General features: G+C 39.4%; 1 protein-coding gene across 3 annotated transcripts in view; it reads right to left on the reverse strand.

The window, feature by feature from the left end:
• The window catches only part of STAB2 (stabilin 2), an 81756-nt gene extending 71548 nt beyond the window's left edge, over window positions 1–10208 (reverse strand). For all 3 annotated transcript variants that reach the window (XM_017804754.1, XM_017804755.1, XM_017804753.1), the window contains exons 1-5: window positions 9933–10208; window positions 6811–6944; window positions 6004–6119; window positions 1969–2054; window positions 1085–1154 (exon numbers count right to left, since the gene is read on the reverse strand). In XM_017804754.1, the coding sequence (XP_017660243.1) occupies window positions 1085–1154; window positions 1969–2054; window positions 6004–6119; window positions 6811–6944; window positions 9933–10079 (553 nt within the window). In that variant the 5' untranslated portion in view covers window positions 10080–10208. The remainder of the gene's footprint in view (window positions 1–1084; window positions 1155–1968; window positions 2055–6003; window positions 6120–6810; window positions 6945–9932) is intronic.
• Window positions 10209–20472: the final 10264 nt, after the last annotated feature.

Below are 20472 nucleotides of genomic sequence, written 5' to 3' on the forward strand. Positions count from 1 at the left end.
GACAGCTGGTGGAAAAAGGGCCTTTGAGTCAGCAGTGGTGTAGGATTAGTGTAGGAAGGCGAATACAGATTATTTAAATTGAGATAATTTGTAACTCTTTAGAAGTAACATTATGTAGATCTTGAGGGGAGAAAGGGAGTTTCACTTAGAGATAAACAAGCAACTATTACCATTTCAGAATGAGACAGTTTTAATTTTTTTCAGGTAGTTTCCTGGTTTGTCAGTTTAATTTTCAGGATCAGGAAGGTAAATAAAATACTAGAGGTCACTAAGAAACAGGCAAGACTAGAAAATGTTGTATAAATATATACAATTGTGATACATATACATCGTAAAAAATACACATAGTTTTGGTCCCTACCTCAATGTTCCGTTTCTCCTGACAGAAGTATGGCTAATCAATGAAATCATCCACCAGCAAAACCCCAAAACTAAACCAAACCCACCCTCTTTTATACTTTTGACAGAATGGTGGAGCTCCTTGGCACAGAATAGAGTGAAGAGCAAAAGCAAGTTGGATTCAGAGACAGTCTCTGGGTGCTTCTACTCTTTTCCTAGATATAAACTATTGGCCTCCAATATGGGATACTAGGCTAGAAAGATTTTGGCCTGATTAAAAATGGTCTTTTTTGAGTCAGACATACTGCTTTAAATACCACATGAGTACTGCATGCCTTAATACAGATGGTTCAGTTTGTGGATATGCTTGAAAATCTACCAAAACACTGTAAGCCATGACATATTATGCAGTTGATATATTCCCATCCAATATTTTAAACACCATAACAACCTTCTGTATTTAGATCAAACAAATGCAAAACCATAACTTAGGCTGAAAAATGTATAACGTGATAACTGGCTAGCAGGGAGCCATACCTGTGGGAACACATGGATGATTCTAATCCTTAGTTTATTTGACTGTTGGCTAAAACAAAGATATTCAAGACAAGATGCAGATGTTTTTGTAGCACTACACTGAGAGGCCTTTAGGCCCTCTATGCATTTCACTGTGATTTCTTAGTGTCTGAATACAGCTTTCATTCACCTTCTTTTATGTAATCAAATAAAGAAAACTCAAACTTACCTGATGTGCAGTCAGGACCAAATAAATGATCTTCAGCACATTTTTCACAGGCTGTCCCACCAAACCCTTTCTGTGAATTACACAACAGAAATCAAAATTTAGGTTTCTCATCTATTCAGTACAGATAGATACATGGTTAGCAGCCTGAAAACAGCCTCTTTCACTGCCAAAAGAAAATAACATGAAAGTTCAATCAGCAAATAAAAAAATAACTACCACAATCTAGACATTGTCTTTTGAATAATCTTCACCCCTCCACCTTTTTTAAAAATAATTTGTAGATCTTCAGATCAGATGTTCTGACTATCAAGTTAACAATAAACTGCAGTAATCAATCCTAATGCCCTAATCAGTCTTACAACTGTTAGGTTGCATTTTCTGACTACTTCTCTCTCTATCTTTTTCACACGTCTCCAGAGGAAACATTTTTGATGTAAAGAAAAGACCAACCAGTAGAGGGGGAGGTAGAAAAGATTAATTTGAGTTGTTTTCTTAAAAAAATCCTTTTGCCTGAAGTTAAGCACTACATGTTGCACTCTCGGCGAAGGAACATTGTATTGAGAGTTCAGTTGCATATGTAAGGACTTTCTAATTAGGAAAAAAAGTAAGAAGTAATAACACACTCTAAAAAAATAGAGGAACTCAAAACACCTGTTTCAAAAAGGCAAGATGAAAAAAGTTTTTAAGAATTTCACCTGAATATGCTCAAGAAATAATAGTGTGAAAATTATTGCAATCCAAGCAAAAAATGAACTCCAAGCTGATCTTCTCTGCTGTTTCTGGAATACTTAGCTTTAATGTATTTATACAGTGAAACATGCATTGTTTCTTAGCAGAGCTTACGTGCTATCATTGTATTTTTTCATTTAAAAGAAAGGACGTACCTGACAAGTGCACGTTCCATTTCCAGTTATACCCTGTGAGCACTGTCCTCTCCCGTTGCATGGTGATGCAGCTCCTCCTGGACATGCTAGACATGACAATGTTTAAGCCATCAGTCAGCTTGCTCTGACCCTTATGCTTCCCTTGCACAGTCTGGAAGCCTCAGAAGCTGCAGGGTTTTGGACCAGGCAGGGATTTTGGGTGACAGCTGCTGTTTTGCAACTGCCCGAATCTCTTCACTAGAATCTCAGATTCAGCAGTCTGTAAAGACTGTTTACAGTCTTTTCTTGTCTGTAAACTTAAGCTAGTGACTACAGTCAAAGGATTGAACAAAAAATTAGTTTTCTTATTCTAAAGTACCAAATGACTTTGTCCCTGAAAATCCACCTCTACAGACGCTCTAAGATGTTAGCTTTTCTGATGCAAGTGGAGTTTGCCTGATCACTCCTGCATGTTAATACAACTCTGATGGATTGAAAATTTGCTCTCAGAATTACATTTGATGCTAAGTTAGGGTTTAATAAGACTTACCCTCCTGCCCTCCAGATTGCATTTGCTTCATGTGGAAAGTTTTTCCTTTTTCCTGCTACTTTTGTAGGACTGTGATAATTGATTCAAATGATCTTGGAATTTAGAATTTGGATATCTCACAAGCAAATCCCATCCAGTGGGCTGGAGTCACTAGGAAAACTTGTGTGCCAAAGATGTGTTATGCTCTTCAGATCCTCTGGTGCTAAAACCATGATTACAGGCAGTGGTATACCAGGTGGGACAGTCTGAACAAAAACCCTAGCCAGTAGGATTGGATAAGAAAAAATGACCATATTTCCAAATAAAAATAGTTTATTTTTTGTCTGAAATGTTTCAAAATTCAAATTTTTACTAAAAGATTGTCTATAGGAACTGTATATTATAGTATCTTATAGGAAATAATTTTGTCAGGTTTTTTCTCCTGTAGGGATACCCTTATTTTTCATAGTTGTCCAGCCTCTCCTTGGAAATGATTTATTAACTCTCTTCTATAAGCCCTTCCTTCCTGTAATTAGAATTCCCATTAGGTACCATAATTCAGATGCAAGTGGTATCTAAATGTATCAAACTCCTACTGGCCTCACAGGTACTCTGCTGCACTTTACTCGTAGATTTATTGCTTATAAAGAGTCTCAGAGTTTGTTCTGTGTGAGTGGAGCTGGGCAGCACCGGATTTATGCTCCCATTGCCTAACTTAATCCTGGTTTAGAGTGTTTAAGTAATGTGGAAGTTTTAATAAAAATGAATTTGATTTGGACGGAGCGATGAGCAAATAAGTCGATGTGCCTATGCACACATCTAATTTCACTGAAAGCTTTGGCTTTGTACCAGTCTGTTAATATTTCTTAGTTTATTCCTTAATGTAGTCTGTGAGGTCTGTTGTATCCAGGTAAGCTTCTTGTGAAAAGCTAATAGATTTAAAGACAAAAATTTTAGTGCAGTTTGTCTTGTACATGCTGAAATAATATGTATTAAGAATTTAGGTGAAATAACCAGAATTGAGGTAAAGTAATAAATATATATATATATATACTTTAATCTTTAAAATTACTTTTAGTGAATCTTGTTTTCTGGCTGCCGTATGATAGCTAAATCTCATCTTTAGGACTTGTGCCAGCTCTTTAGTATTTGCACAGCGTGGGAAAATGTTACCTGCATTGATGCTTTATTGAAAATGCAAAGATAGAGAAAACTCAGTTTATGGTATAACTTCTAGGAAATGTTATGTTAAAATCGTTGACAAAATAGGCTTTTTTGTAGTTGGCATTCATTACACTTCCCCTTGTATTCACTACGTCTTGTCTCTTGTTTTGATACCATTACCAAGGGACAGCTTTATCAGAAGTTTAGCAAATTTACCATATCGTTGTACAAATTTGGGCAGGCAGGTAAAGTGCTTCCTGTAACCAGGGGGGCCACAGGAAGCAGTGCTGGGACACAGGAGCAATGCTGGGCACAGTCACCTGCTGCCACCCTGGGGGGAAGTGAGACCTTTGCTTTTATTGAGGATGTTTTTTGAAAAGCAGTGAGAAAAAGATGTTCTTGCTTATCTCTTACAGCAGTCAGAGTATAGAGGCCAAATCTTCATATCTAGGCCAAAAGAGCTTAAACCTATCAGCCTTTTTTTTGCCTCATGCAGTTAAATTCAGCACCTCCCAAGTGTCATCAAATGCAGCCTCTTAAAAAATCCTTCGCTTCACCTAACTCCCTGCGAGGCTGAAGCAGTGGGCAGAACATGTGAAGATGTGTTTTGGACCATTTAATTGCATAGAATTAAATTTATTATTGTTCCTCTAGGTTTTTTTTTTTTTGTTTTGTTTTGTTTTGTTTTTTTCTTTTCACAATTTTTCCCCCTTTAGTCTTACAGTGCTTTCTACTCAGTTGGTCATATCATACACCTTTCAGTTGGTACCCAGGCTTTTCTTTGGAGCCATGTAAATATTTGCCCAGAGTGGGAACCAGTGCTGGGGTAGGGAGTAGCTCCTGCTGCAGTCCATCAGTTACAGACAGGGGACATCTGAGATCCACCAGCTGTGGTGTCTGTGGTTGGGTTATACTGGCAGTGTTAAAAGGTTGTGATCTTTCCCCCTGGACCTTTCCCCACTTGGTACTTTTCCCTTTTGACTTTATGACTTTTTACAGAGGGGTTGGTGTGGTGTGCTTCGTGGGAGGGAAAGGGACAAGAGACCTTTCATTCACTTTGTGCATTTCAGCTATCATTTAAGGAAGTCAGAGTGTTATTTAAGACCTAGTTTTATCCTTGCCATCAGATGCTAAACGTGAAGTAAACCCCTAGTCAGGGATTTTTCACTGGCCTCAGGAAGGGCCGTCTTTCCTCCAAACATTTCAAGTTGTGCTGTATCCTACTAGAGAGATTGTGATAACATAGAGAGCTATTTTCTTCCTACAAATGACAGCAGAAACAATACTGAGACCTTGATTTCTTACTTTTTGGGGTCAGGAAGTTTGTCCAAAGGAAGAGAGGGCTTCCTTGCCTCTGCACCTTCCTTCACGCAGTGTTACAGGCAGGGCTTGGACTCAGGGGCAGTGTATTCTGCTCCTCTCCAGAACTACTGATGTCCCTTGTGTGGCTTCCCAGGGCACTCTCAATATGGGATGATGAGCACTAAGGCTGCATTTGGCAGTGGGACGGTAAACCACCACCCTCAAGTGGTTATGTTCAGAAGAACACATGACCACGTCCTATGCACTCAGATATTTGTTTGTGTTTTCTATTGCAGTAGCTAAATGTTGGACTGTTTTGCTTTAATAGATAAATAACTGCTTAAATAATATCTCAGGCTAAAATTATATTTTTTAAAATCTATGTTGTGGGCAAAAGGACTTCACAGACATTGAAACAGACCTTGACGCCATTAACTAAAGAAGGAAACACTCTGGCTGGGCAGGGAAACTTCCTCTGTGGGTCTTGATGCCTATCTTGGCAGCCAGAGATTTGATGCACTTGTGGAGATGCTGAAAGGCTTTTCCTGAGGAAGGGGTAGCTTATTACCCCTGCTTCAGTAACGGCCTTCAGATTCGCTGGCAGTTCAAGAAACTATTTCAAGTTGAGCTAAAAGAAAAGCCCCTACCTGCATCAGAAAGTAGAGAACTAAAGAGATTCGGAAATATTTCAGACAGAGGTGAGGGTGATTTTGACTTAAAATGAAACATTTAAACTTGTAGTTTGAAGATCTTAACTTTTAAAATATGAAATAATTTTGCAGGCATTGACTGAAATGATTTGTTTTGAAAATCTCAAAACTAAGGAGATTTCCTGAGGTTTTTGAAGTTTTCTATATTTTTTCTTTTTAAATGAAGCTTTGAATATCTGTTTAAATCCTCTAAGTTTTAGCTGAAAACTGTTGTTTATTTCTACTTCTGTAAAAAGCTCTGAGGAGCAAACTTCTCATAGCAATAGGTTCTGAAAAGAATGAAAGTCCCTGCTTTATTTCTGTTCAAATTATATATTTAAAAAAAACCCCAACCAAACCAAAACAACTTACTCATGCAGTCTGGGCCCCAGTGTCCCTGGCAGCACTCAGGTTGTTCAAATTCCTTCATGCAATGATGCCGACATCCCGGAAAAGAAAGTGTGTGTGTTTTAATTTCCAGATAATACCTGAGGAGAAGAAGCTGGAGCTGCTTTAAAGTATTTAAAAGCCTCCCATGGGGAAAAATAAAATTCTTAACTTCCTCTTCTCCTTTCAGTGTCAGACAAGAGCATTTTAAGCTTAGTTGCACTGATCTGCCTTTTTTTTCATTAAAACATACATTGAATGTAAGGGCCTAAAAAGATCCTTGGATCCTGTTTCTTTTGAATAGTATATTTATCTTTCCCCCCCAACATAAATGCAGCCTTTTTCTGTAAGTTTTGATTTGAAATAGTATTTTAAAAATTATTTAATATCAAAGTTACTTAAATGCTAAGTAAACTCAAAATAGTTGCATTTTCTCTAAAACATATGACAAGGATAATACATAAGTGTAATTTGATACTATATATATTTTTAATATATTTTTGTATCATTCATATCAAGTATGAAGAAAAAACAAGGAAGAGATTATATGATATCACTCAAAAGAAAATCTGATAACCATTAATAGCAATGTTTATTTTCCTGTTATACCATTTGCTGATTAAGTTTAAGCATCAAGTACTCTGAATGAAGCTTGAGTTCTGGAGTTGATGAAGCCAATAGCAAATGTTCTATAATGAAATTGCATAGACTAGAGCATTTGTGATATAAATTAACATTTTCTAATTCATGAGGAACAGCATTAACAGAGAAAAGCTCTGACAGAAGAGATACCTGCAGTCTGGTATCCCAGTCCCATTGGTAATTTTGGTGTAACCAGCAGGGCACTGGGTGTCAAGGTTTAAAGAGCAAGGTACACATTCAGTTTTCATTCTAATGAGCAGCTTTTGATCACATTGCTTCTTCATCTGTAATAGGAGAAGAATAATTAAAAAGAAGGAAAAACTCTGCCCCCAGTGACATTTCTGAAAAAGTTTACCTCAAGTTTGCTCTCAATCCCAGACACAAGCTCTTTCCTGTTCAGCAGGAGCTCCTGTTTTGGAGCTAAACTATGTCATAGACCACATATTAGGGCTTTGCAGTAGCCTCATCTGCAGAAAATACGTCCAACCGCAGCAGGAGAAACCCTTCTAAGTGTAATATTTTTCCTAAGAGTGCTTTATTAACAAATGCTAAGTTCATCAGACTTAAAAGCCGGGTTACTGAGTCTAGGGAGTGCTAGTTCCCAAGTTGCTGACAAGTGGCTTCTCTATTCAATGGCAAAATTAAACAAGGTGTGGAGTAGGTTTCTCATGGCTCTGAGAACACAGAGAGCACAGCACAAGCCTGTGGAACAATGTTCCTCTCAAAAGTGGACTTTGTGTTATCAGCGCCACTGTATTGGACCAAAGGGCTTGGGAAACCTGACTATAGTGCTATAACTTAAATGCCAAAGGCTTGTGCCCCTTGCTGTTGTGGTCCTAGTTTCAAGAATACAGATCTGACAAATGACTCAAGAAGGTGACAAAAGGAGAAAAGGCTTAGGGTATTGTCACAGCAGTGGCATTATATTTTGGGGTTGTAGAAATCATAGATGTGAAAATGTCTATATACCTAATATAGTGTCTGTTTCCTACCATTTAAAGTCAACCTATTTTAAAGCAGCAAGTCTTTTATGAGCTGCACCTAATGTCAGCTTCATCTTCTTTCTTCCTGCTATTTGTAGAAGTAAGTTTATAATTCACAAATGGTGAGAAATGATCTAATGCAGAGTATGATTTTTAAAAACCAGCAAAATGATCCTGTGCAGTCCAGATAGTACTGGACCTTCTGGGCACATGTGGGATGCTGACGCCTCTTTGCAGAAGCACACAATTGGTCTAGGTGGGTACACTGGCACCTTGGGTTTTCTACATGTCCCATTGCCTGGTAGTCCTGGATGAGGCCCTCACCCCTATGGTTTGTCCTCTTGAGAGATGAACATTTCAGTAGCAAAGCTCGTGAGGACATATCACAGACATGATGAGGAGATTTAGTTTGATAACCTCTGAGGGACTACCCTTGATTGTCATCATCCAGTCATAAGTACATTTCAACATCAATTTACTTCTCAAATTTTAGTCTATAAATGCACTGTTTAAATCTAATTTGGGTAGTGCTCAAGTGTTGGGGTAGTGAAGACTCTTGCTGTGTAGATGCATTTCAGGTATCTTTGAAGTAAAAATGTGATCTTTTTCTGGATGTGGCTATAATGTGGACACAGCTTGATCAGACACTTGGTAAAGCAGTGGTGAGCAGTGCCATGCTGGCAGGGCTGAGCAGCCTCCCTTCCCTTGCAGCAGAACCCTTCACTTGTCCAGTGAAGCACTGGACAAGACCTGCCTCTTTGGGCATCAGGCTCCCACAAATTCAAACCAGAACACCTCTGCACCTCGCTTTCCCTCCAAAACCACCTGATGAGGCAACAACATAAGGGAGTTTTAATGTTTCCAATAATCCTGGTGCTCAGCACCAGTGTGGCCACCTTAACAGCTCATCCCTAAGGAAAGCACCAGAGCACCCATGCACTGGAGTAAGAACCAAACAGCACAAATGCACAGTTCATGCACATGAAATCCTATGAGCATTTCCACTGGGTGGTATCATTACTGATAATATTGAAGAATCATAAAATCTGGAGTGCTGGTTGATTTTTCTGAGTCTTTTACCAAGTATGCTACTGAAGCCCTGCTCCTTGCACTTGCTTGGTGTAAGCCTGAGGCTGGATAATCTGCTGGGCCTGTAGGGTATTCAGGTCCAGAAGTGGAAAAGCTGTTGGCATTAGTGGTTGAAATGATCTTACTGCAGATGTTGTCATCAAAAAGAAGGAACACCATAGATTTTCATTTTTGGAACAAGAAAATTCAAAGAGATTTTTGAAAAGGTAAAATCTAAATAAAAATAACTTATACCCTTTCCCTATGACCAGCTCTACAACACTAAGAATGGTGGTATTATTTCAACTTTCTTTCATTTCCCTTTTTGTTTTAGGGAAAATCAAAGAAAGTTGAATTTGTAGTGACTTTTTTTTTGAGATAGAATAAATTTAACACATTTCCTAGTACTTTTTGTACATTTCAAAATATCTTTCAGTTTAAAAAAACCAACTACCTACCAACAACAACAAAACACTTGAAGTGCCTTCCCCCCCTCTCCAATTATCTCTGCCTTTCTATTTCCTCTTCTACAAGTGTTTTTATTTCAGAACACGGTAAGTTAAAGTCTCATGTTGTGATGTGAGACAGTTCAGAGGAGTGAATGTCTTACTGTTGAACTCCTGGTTTAGATTTGTGACCCAGTGCTTCCTGCCTCTCTGCAAGGGTGATGGAAACATATATTGTGATATTTCACAGATCCATAGGATTTGTACATGACAAACATACCACTTCCTGAAAAGACTACAGATCTTAAATTTATAACTTTGTACAATTACTTTCAAAAACTCAATTCCTTAGATTTTCTTCCTTACTTATCTGAAACAGCTGTCCCTTCTTGTAGTTAGTAGAGTGGATAATTTTCACTATAGAAAAATTTCTGCTTTCATCTTCTGACTTATCAGAAATCCTAAGAATTTTCTTTTGATAAATCCATCAGCAACAGTCTTTTGCCACATTTGCCATTTTTCAGAGCCTTTTTCAGTGTACTCATAACATTTCATTTGAGCCGAATTCTCATGGGGAGTAAACAGATGCATTTCTGTTATTTCAGAGGACTGAATTACAGAACTTGTGGTTTATAATTCAGTGTCATATACATCAATGATTCTTAAGGTGGATTTTTCTTCTATAGGATACAGTATCTGATAACTGGTCTCTCTATAACACAGAGTAATACAGACATATAATAATCCATTACTTAAATAAAAAGCTGTTTCTTACCTCATCTTGGACTTGTGACGACGAACACAGTTTCATTGCAACCACAAAAGCAAAAAAGAATAAAAAACCTGGATTTTTTCCCATTGTGAAAAATTGGATTCTTGTTCTTTCAGAATCCTCCAAACATGGAAACTCAAATTCAGACATAAAATTATTGTTCTTCAGAGGTGCTATTCCTTCTGCATTCTTAGGTAAATAGTTTAACAGGACTCTTGTGTTCCCCAATGTAAATGAGTGTGGGATTTGGCATGCAGAGCTTGCCCAGCCAGGAGAGATTCCAAAATGCAGGGTATTAGCTGAAAGTTTTCACTGGAAAGCTGAATAAAGCCTTCCTAACTGAATGACAGGATATCCTGACAGGGCCCTGATCATTTATTCCTCTCTCTGAAACTGTTGACAGTACAAAATGAAGGACACTGAACTGTTATGACAGAAGATGATTTCTTCTTTTAGGTGGGCATTGATAGGGGACTGGAGTAACTGCTGTGCTTGTTATCATTCATTTGTTTAACTGATCTAAAGGAGAGCAATGGATCTCTGAAGTTGTCTCACCAGCCATGTAATTAGCCTACTGTAAGGGTGCATCCCCTGAATGTGGTTTTGGGAGAAATACTAGTGACTTTATCTCAGGAGACCAAACGAACATCTTCCAGCTTTGGTTAGCTGGATAAAAGGGGCACTTTTTCTCCCATTTTTGCTATTTTTGTTAAATAATTTTGACTCATTTTCTGGATCTAAGCAGAGGAAAATTAACTCAGATGTTACTGGATATGGTTAGGAGGGATGAGTATACAGACAATTTGATTTGCCTAAAGCAAGACTGTTCTTTCTTCTCAGAGGTCTTCAGCTCTTTTCTAGTGCTACTCTTTGCTGCTCCTGTGGTCAGTCTTGTAAGGGCAGACTCTCTTGTGTCTTAAATATTTGATAACTTGGATGCCTCCAGGTTGTCATCTTTTCTTGGTGCCCTTGACCTCATAATTTTTTTAGTCATTTGAAGACACTCCGTAAGACTGCCTTAATACAAAGTCATGCTTTGTAACATCTTATCTTTAATTTTGTGTTGTTTTCCTAAAGAAAGAAGTGTGATATAAATAATGTACAAATTAATCTACTTTTGTTATATGCTCTAACAGAATGTTGCAAAATTGCTGGTAGGAGACGGTAGGGCAAGATGTTTCCTGTGTACTCATCAGATCCTGTTCCTTTCTGCTATACGATGAGGAAGGTAAATCATTTCTTGTTTATGCAGACATGATAGCAGCCAGGGGTTGTGATGTACATGCTGACAATATGTATGTCCCTGAGAAGGGCTGTTTCTCTTTTATGAGGTCAAGGCCTTTTATGCTGCTTTGGCCTTGCATACAATGTAAAATCTGGCGTGGCGGAAGGAATGGCTCAGGTTTTTCTCCAAGAGCTGAATCCTGGAGGATCTTCTCTTCCGTGTGGTGATAGCTCACAGCCACATCCCATTCTCTGTGGGATGTTTGGGAGTGAAATTTGTCCTCCCTCTGCTGCAGATGTGCCTTGTTGGAGCATGGACAGAATGTCTGACTGGGAGGGGTCTGTGCTACCTGGGCAAACACGTTTGCCTGGTCCCTGCGTGGGTGATGGCAGAAGCCAACAGCTTCTTCAGCAGCTTGAGGTCAGATGGGTTTCTTGCCTGTGTTACCACTTCAGACAGTACAGCGATGAAAGGAGCTGTAAATTGAGCACGTCCCTTTCCTGTCCTGTAGATCGAGATAAAGAGCAACAACATCAGCTCTCTTGTTATCTGCTCTTGCCTCCTGTATAGGCATTTGTGTGAAGTAAACTCTTTTTCCCTTTCCTTCCTCTCCCTTGTCAGAGCATGGCCTCCCCACTAACTGCCATGACAGCCACTTTCCTTGCTCCAGAGGAACCAGACACTCTTTCCTCCTTTTGGTGATGGGCATTTTCCTTGTTCGTGGAGGTTAAATACAGACTGTGCCAGGCTCTAACTATAACTCTGTGTGGCCGGCTCCTGCCCTACTTTGGGCAGAAATACAGGCTAATAGGTCCTCTGGCACACAGGACAGGGCTCCCTGGGCCTCGGAGTGTGGGAAGGTGGTACCTCAATGTTTAAAGCAGCCTGGGCAGGGAGCTGGCACACTGCCTTGGTTGAGAGGAGGCTGTCCTGGCCTGAGGTGCCAGCAGCCATGCTGGTGTTGTGTGCTGGTGTGCTGTTGGCATGGGCAGAAAGTCCTGACTGCCAGGTTTTGCCCTTTGCTTTTGGAAACATGATAGTGGTGTTCTCGGCAGGCTGGAACCTGAGTCCTTCCCTTGTGCCAGGGCCACAGAAGGCTGAGGAGTCCCCTGAGATTCCCAGTGGGGATTTCGTCAATGTGCTGCCCTGCATGTTGACACAACTGTGCCAACTTTTGTCTTTGGCCATCTGCCAGCTCCTTCTCTTGATGTGTTTTCATCCTGTCCTGGCCTTGCAGCCCATGTATTTCTGGGGCTGTCCTCCTCCATGGTTGTGGTGGCAAGCTATCCCATCCTCGTTATCTTGCTGCTTATATAGCTTGCTGAGACCTTTGTGCTCTTGCATTCCCTGCTCTTACTTTTTCCTGGCTTTAGCCAGGGTATTTTTTATTTTAGCTTTGTGTTGTATCTCATTCTGTGTCCAGCTGGAATGGTGGAGAGGTCTTGGATATCTTTGGTTCCTGCAAGAAGATGAAAATTTTGGAAGCCTTAGATGACAAATATCAAAATACAAATGTCTCTGTGGAGCTTGTTCCCTTGGAATTTTTTTTTTTTTAAATAATATTGATACAATTGAGGGAAGTGAGAGCAAGGAATGTGGGAGTGACAGTGGCTGTGGTCATGGATACACCTGAAAGCTGGGATCAGTTTGACATGGAGGAGCCCAGCCAACTGTCCCTGGGGATGTTCCAACCAATTAGATGCTCTGTGTTTCAGCTGCTAGTCACCCCTGTACCTCTGAAAACATTCAAGGTGCAAGCAACCTGGTGAAAAAATTTAGGAAGAGTCACTGTGTATGCTGTAATTCTACAACTGTACATACTGTGGCACATCCTTGTGTGTCACTACATGTGCTGTGGCATATCCTTGTGTGTGTCACAACTTACCTTTGCTCTGCTATTGCATTCCTGGACTGGATGCTCCTGCTTTCAAGTAGATGTGAATTGGCTGCTCTTTTATTTTCTTCTTCCACCTACTGCCTCTCTTCAAGTTACTCCTATTTCTGTGCTGAAAATGTCAACCAACCAGAGAAAACATGATGCTTCATTTATGCAGATGTTTTTGAAGACAATGTTTGTACTACAATTTATTTCAGTGTTACAATGAGGCAGTTGCTCTTTTTCACAGCCAGGCACTGGTTTATGAGGTCAGTTTAAAAGTAAAAAAAAAGAAAATAGTGGAGAGGCAGACATACATGATGGTTGCAGCACTTGCTTTCCTCTACACAGTTTTGATGATCACACAATTTCTTGCATTTAAAAATTTTTTAATCGATTATTGACTGCACAACTTGCATTGTCTATTGTTCCCCTTAACTTTCAGAACTTAAAGCTCTCTCAACCAGAGATGGCTGAACAGCATATGATGAACTCTCAGAGACTCACAGGAAGCTCAGCTGTTTCACAATCATATGGCAAAAGCATCATCTCAGAGGAAGAAATAAAAAAGAAATAAGACTGTTTCGAAACAAAGCACTCATTGCGGTCTGAACATTCGTGAGCTATGTGTGATAGAAGCTGGTACTGCTTTCCTGGAACGTCCCACCCTACTTGCAACTTAGCTCCTCTCCCAGGGGTACAGCCTGGTTAGTGAGATCTTAGAGAGTGCCAAGGGTGAGGGCAGTATTGAGCTAAAATTAATATTCTTACTTACTAATTTGGAAGTAAGCAGCAGAAAATAAATGAATTACTGTTTTTTTACTGTATGTAGCTTCTGTTTTAGAGCCAATCACAGCAGGAAAACTATCACAGGGATGTTTGAGGCTCCACATGTCTGAGGGAAGTCACTTTGCTCTTTGTTTGGAAACTGGCTAAAGCACCTTGCAGCCGGGTAGGGAAAGATAAAATGTGTTCATAAAGAAGAAAGTTTCCTAGGGGGAGGGAGGCTTTGGCTGTGCCAAGAGAAACGTCTGAATGCTAATTGTAGGTGGGAGGAAGGGGGGTACAAACCATCAAGTTGCCTAGGAGGAGGCTTGGGGAAAGGAGGGGGGAATATTTGGGAAATACTGCATTTGATTAACACAGACTTAATTGGAACGTAACAAAGAGATAAAAAAAAAAAAGGTTTGGCAAGTTAAATCTTTCCAGTGCCATACATCTGAGGAAGCCAACGGCAGCCTATGGAGAGCCTGAATGGGCAATGTGGAAAATGCCAGGGGTGTGTAATTTTATCTGTGGGGTTATGACAGCCATCATTTTGAAACATGGTGACTATCAGAACTAATTAATTCTCCAAGCCCACAGGATGCATTAAGATGGAGCTGCAGCTGGTATGCTGAGGAATGCTGTGCACCCGGCAGAGGCCATCGCTTTTATCAATGTTAATGAGGGAGAAGGCACAGACAGCTGATCTAAACCCGAATGTGTTCATGATGCATACAGCTGATGGCAATGCAGACTGCCAGTCAAGGGGTGGTCTTAGCCATAGATTAGATCCTCATAGTGGCCTCTTCAGCTTTCTTTCTTTCCCTTCCTTTTTTTTTTTTTTTTTTTTTTTTTTTCTGTGTTCTCAAAAGAGTCTTTCAGCTGGTGAAATTGTAAACAAAAGGCATTCTAGCCAAAGCTGTGGCAGAGAGGGCTTTGCTAAGGAGACATGAGTAGTGTACGCGGCACTAACTTGGACAATGTTATTTACTACAAATTTTAAGGGGAGTGTTGGGTGGGGGAGCTGTAAGGCTGAGCTTATAATCAGAATCATGCTCTAAAGAGAAAGACCACAATATCAGGACCCACTCAGAGGTATCTCTGCTACCCTTTCATGTTATAATTGCAAGTTGTTTAAAAAAATGAAAGTAATCCTCGAGCAATAGGTAAGGCCCCAAGTCTTGTAGGTCCAGTAGGATACAGGATGTATAAATAAGTCCCTGATTTGTTGGAAAGTGTTCCCCATGTACAGCCATGAGACAGATGTACAAGGGCATGAAGCTACAGGGTTCCTGGGTAGCAGTGCCTCCACTGCTACCCAGGAAAGGACTTAGTAAACGGGACCTGGAAGTGTAATTGGCATAGAGGAATATTAAAACCATCTTTTTGTCCTTGTCTCTACTCTGCATCTGCTTCATTGTAGTTCTGGATAGACCATGCATAGACTCTGGTTCCATGTTGTTGCCACTAATGGTGTGATAAGTGGAGGAGGTACTGCCCTGGTACTAAATCTTGATTTTTTTTAAAAAAACTATGGGTCTTCGTGGTGATATAACACACTTCAGAATCATTACATCTCCTATATAATGGAGTATAAATATAGCATGTATTCCTTGCAGAGATTTGAAATAAAATTAACTGCAGTTATGAGCTGCTGGATAAATACACCAAAACAAACTTGTAGTTTGACTTAACATCTGTGTAATATCAGCATGTAAGGAGCTTCAGCTTTAAGATGTGATCAAAAGATATTGGAAGCTAGGAACAAATAATGGGCTTCCACAAGATGAGAAGTTAGCTCAAATGGATCTTGATGGCAATTCTCAAGCAAATCTCTTTCACAGTTTATAAACATCCAGGAAGGAGACTGGGGTTGTTTGTATATGTCTTGTACTTCTGCAGTTCTGCTAAGGTTGCAGTATGTAAAGCAAAAATACCAGGAAAAGCCTGAGATTCCAGGATCTAGGATGGGCAGAGGGATGTAGAGCATGGATTTCTGGTGCTGTAAATGTTACATTGATTTTTCTAACCCCGTGGTAGAGAAGCAGGACAGAGAGCAGCACACATTTTTCAGCTTAGCAGTAGGCCATGGTAGGACTGGGGATTTTTGGAAAATCCAGGCACCATAAGGTAAGGGGTTTTGTGGAGTCGAGGGAAGGAGGAGACGCTCTGCTGACCTCCTTCCTTGCTCTAGACAACGCAGAGAGCTTGCTGTAATTTTGGCCTACACAGAGCTTGTATCCTTTCATAGTAATACTTTTGTTTTGACTAGTCAGACTTAAACAAAGTTAGATTAATATAGTTAATAATTTACTACTAATAGAACTGAATTCCAGATAATGATATGGAGCAATCAACCCCTGCTCAGGTTTTCTTTTCGTCATTTTAAATGCAGCCTTTATAACACTATCTAAATGTGTGTGTTTATGGATATAGTGGATTGATTTCAGCCACAAATTATCTTGTCTAGGAAAAGCCATCTCAAAATATGATTGAGAAAGAAAATTGTGCAGAAAACAATATGGCATAATTTCGACAAATAGAACAACACAATGTTATTCTTTCATTGTCTTCCTTCTTATGATGTGTAAACTTGCTGTGATTTATATCAAGTTACAGGGCTTGTTATGTGCTGTACTAGTTGGGTAACACAGTGTGGGAATGCAGAATGGAAATCCCTGAGCCGTGATCCAAGGGCAACAGGTTGCCCATGGGGACATCTGATATTGCTGGGAAGAGCCAAGTGCAGTATTGGCTGGCCAGCAACCACTGCCCTAGGAAATAGAGCTGGGCTTGGGAGAAGGAAGATCAGGCTGCATTTTTGGCTTCATTGCTTAAAGATACAGACAAGCCACTCTCCTGCCTTGGCTGCATCTTCTCTCCTTTCTGCCTTTGTGTAGTTTGTCTGGCTTTCACAATGGCCCTGTGTCGGTGCCTCCAAAAGTGACGCCTGGGGCGAGGATGGCTCCTGTGCAAGTTAATGCCGAAGAATAAAACACAGTTTCTCCACCAGGATCCTCCAGGCTTCTTCAGTTCAGTTCACAGAACCGTAAAGACCTTCTAGTTCCGATCCCCGTGCCAGAACCCCTGGGGCAGTTCTGCAGCGGGCTCGGGGGCGGGGGCGGGCGGGGGTCCGTCCCTGGTCCCGGACCCTCCCCGCGGGACCACCGGAGGGCAGCAGAGCCCAAGCCACGGCTTCAACTCCCTAAACCCGCGGGCAGCAGCACCTGGAAGTGGCTCCTCGAGTCCCCACGACCCGCTGCGAGAGCCCTGTGGGAGGCAGCTTCCCTGCCTGGGTAATCCGCACAAGCCGCGGTGTGAGTGTGAACGCGTCGACATGACCGAGGTGGTTTCCCAAAAATCCGAGAGAAAGCGGGTATAAAGAAATATTTTAAATAAATGTAGATTAAAATATATAATATGTTATAAACATGTAGAAAATTAAAATATAAAATAAATACATAAACAAACATGGTAACATATAAATATATAAAATATATTAAACATGTAAAAAGATACAAAACAATCATATGAATGCATAAAATATAGAAAATAAATATTAAATGGTATAAAATAATTATAAAAATATAAAATAAACATAGAACATAGATATATAGAAAATACATATAAAATCTATAAAATAAATTCACAAAAATGTGATTATAGCGATATTAAAATGATGCATGGTTTTTAGATGATGGAGAAGTTTGGAAACAGTTGAGTTGTCTAGTTGCAAAGGGTGCATAGACATGAGGCACATGTATGTGACCGAGTAGTACTTGAGGTAGAGAGGAGAGGATATATCAGATACCTGCACAAACGTATGCTGCATTTCAAAAAATGAGCAACCAGGGAACTGTTCTCTTTCCCCTGACTCCCACAGAGCTGTACATACACTATGAATAAAAATTTTGTAGGCTTTCAAGTACATGGGACTGTCCGTTGAAGTTCCATTTAAAAGTTTCTACTTTGTACCTTATATGTTGAAGACTAACTTTTGTAAGAAAGTTTACTGGTTTTTATGGTGATGAAGTAAACACACAAGGATTCTGTCCAATTACCCAAAAGGTATGGCAAAAAGACTATACTTTGTTTTAAATATACTGGAAAGTCTAAATAAACATGCAAATGTAAAGTCAGTGTTACTGGCAATGTGATTAGGCTGAGCATACATGCAGAAAAACCTCTTCAAAGGCTCACTATGTGTAGCAAGGCTCTGTACAGGACGCACTTGTGAAGGACTGTGCAAAGTTGTCATCTACAAACATAGATAAGTTTTGGATATGTCTAATGTAAAACAAAAGAGCTACAGTTTTGAGAAGTTTGATGGAGAAGTCAAGTATTTAGAAGTATGAAGAGTCCAGAATTAAACGTTCTCCCCAAGAGAACGTTATTATTCATTTTAGCAGTTAGACAATATCATGAAGTATTCACCTGAACAGAGGAAAAAATATGGTGTGTAGGGGTTATAAATTAGAAACTTTATAGTCTTTGAATGCTTGACTTGTTTTTAAATTTTAAAAATGGAAATGTTGGGGGTTTGTGTTTTGGATTTTTTTTTTTTTAATTTTTGGAAAAGTAATCACCTAAAATATTAAAAAAAAAGAAAAGAAAAAAAGAGGAAAAAAAGAAAAACCAAACTCACCTGTAAATGAAATTTTAATGTAGTTATTTCAAATCCACTCAGGTTATAAAGAACAGAGACAAGGTTGTTGATGTGAAACCCTAAGCAAGGACAATGCCACTTCTTTAGTCCCGGTACCATTACTCATGTTTGTATATATATCTTTTCCTGGCACTGCCAGATAGTCTTCCAAGACTCTCATCCAGCATTATCTATCTCTGTGATTACAGAATGTATTTTAATACTGTTTAATATGAGCAATATTATAACAATGTAAAGACAGACTATTTCACATTCACACCCTCTTTAGCATCCTCTTTCTGTACATCAGCTTTGTTTGTTTGTTTATTTTAAAATTTTGACCTGCAGAAGTGAAATTACATAAATACCTCAGGTATCAATTGGGGAAGTTACATTATTGATCTCCTGGGGAGATACTACCTCTACTTCCTAGGAGAAGACCAAACAGGTAATTAAAGATATGGCCTGAATATTTTAATGACAAAGATTCTCTTCATTCTTCTTCTGACTCTGGTGACTAGTTCTGATCATCCCATCCCGTGAAGGATATAGAATGATTTGGAAGGATCTGGAGAATGAAAATGGCAAATATTAGAAAATTATGAAGTCAAGAACATCTGTGTGGAGTAGATAAAAGACTAAAAAAGAGATAAAATGAATAGAGGTATTATGACCTGTATAGAGATAATAAATGGGAAATTCTCAAGTTTTCTAGTACTGTAATTCTACAGTAAGAGAATTTTTGAAAGAATTACTTTGAAAAAAGACAAAAAAAGTTATTTTTTTTGCAAATAAGAGTTTAAAAAAACTTTTAGTCTTTTCTGCTAATGCAACTTCTTAGTTTCTTATTGCATAATTGTAGGTAGGTAAGTCTTCACATCTTTTAGAAGTTTGTGGTTGAGAGGAACAAAGCAGAAAATTGTTTCACAAACTTCCTATGGAGAATTTAGCTAGAATCTATAAGAAGGAAATTCTTTTTTCTTGTAGAAAATATTTTGAATAACTTTGTTTTATTTCAAGTCAACAATGTTGAGTTGAAGAAATTTTACTGCAGGGAAAACATAAATGTTCACCTTTTTTTACCTCACTTGCTGGATAAAGCATCTGCCTAGCACACTGGACCCCTCAGAGACATAGTAGCTTGTCTCAAACTTTGTTGAGGAACAATTTAGGTGCCTAAATACAGGCACCTGGTGCCTCTTTAGATGCCTTTGGATGTTCAGGATTACTGAGTGTTGTGATTTCCTGGGGTAGCACTTGGCAGCCACATGGATACCATGAGACATCTAAAACAGTCCTAGACAACTAAAACACACCCTATGGGCATAAGGACTGCAAGGAACTAGTAACCTGAAAGTGTCAAGAGCTGCAAAGGTAATGGGACTACAAGGGCAGGGCCTAGGATGACCACAGATATCTCCTTTCCTAGTCCCCATTAGGCAAACATCTACAGAATCACAATTTTTAAGATATAGTTTTCCTTCTTACTCACTTGTTAATCCACAACTTAGGAACTTAGGCTGCCTGAAGGTCTTGGGAACCAGTGCATGGAAAGGATGTTATGAGGGAAAATCAAACTGATTCCTTGAAATCAATATCTTCACTTAGAAAAGGGTTTTTGGAGCCAAGGCTTCTGTTGGAAAAAATAATATAAAAAAAGAATCACGTGTTTTTCATCTGATGCAGGCTGCAATCAGAGGGTAGCGTAGATACTCATCTGTTTCCATCAACCACTGCTGAGTATTTCCAGAGATGTTATGAAATAAGTTTTCTGCCCAAGACTCAGCTCTCGATGGCTTGGCACTCTCAGCTGTTGACTAGTTTTTCAAAAGAACTCAGTGCCTATTGTGACTATTATGACCAGGTTTTCAAAAGATTTCAACAGACTGAGTGCTGAACTCTTTTGAAAGCGTCTTAATAATTATTTAGGTGAGTAAATAGCATTTAAGTCTGGTTGTAAAAGCTGACTCTTTCTGGAAAATCTTACCAAACAGCAATGTATATTATCAAACTTAAATTTTCATGTTCCCTG

Source organism: Lepidothrix coronata, unplaced genomic scaffold (genome assembly GCF_001604755.1).
Source record: "Lepidothrix coronata isolate B3197 unplaced genomic scaffold, Lepidothrix_coronata-1.0 Scaffold10, whole genome shotgun sequence".
Classification (NCBI taxonomy): domain Eukaryota; kingdom Metazoa; phylum Chordata; class Aves; order Passeriformes; family Pipridae; genus Lepidothrix; species Lepidothrix coronata.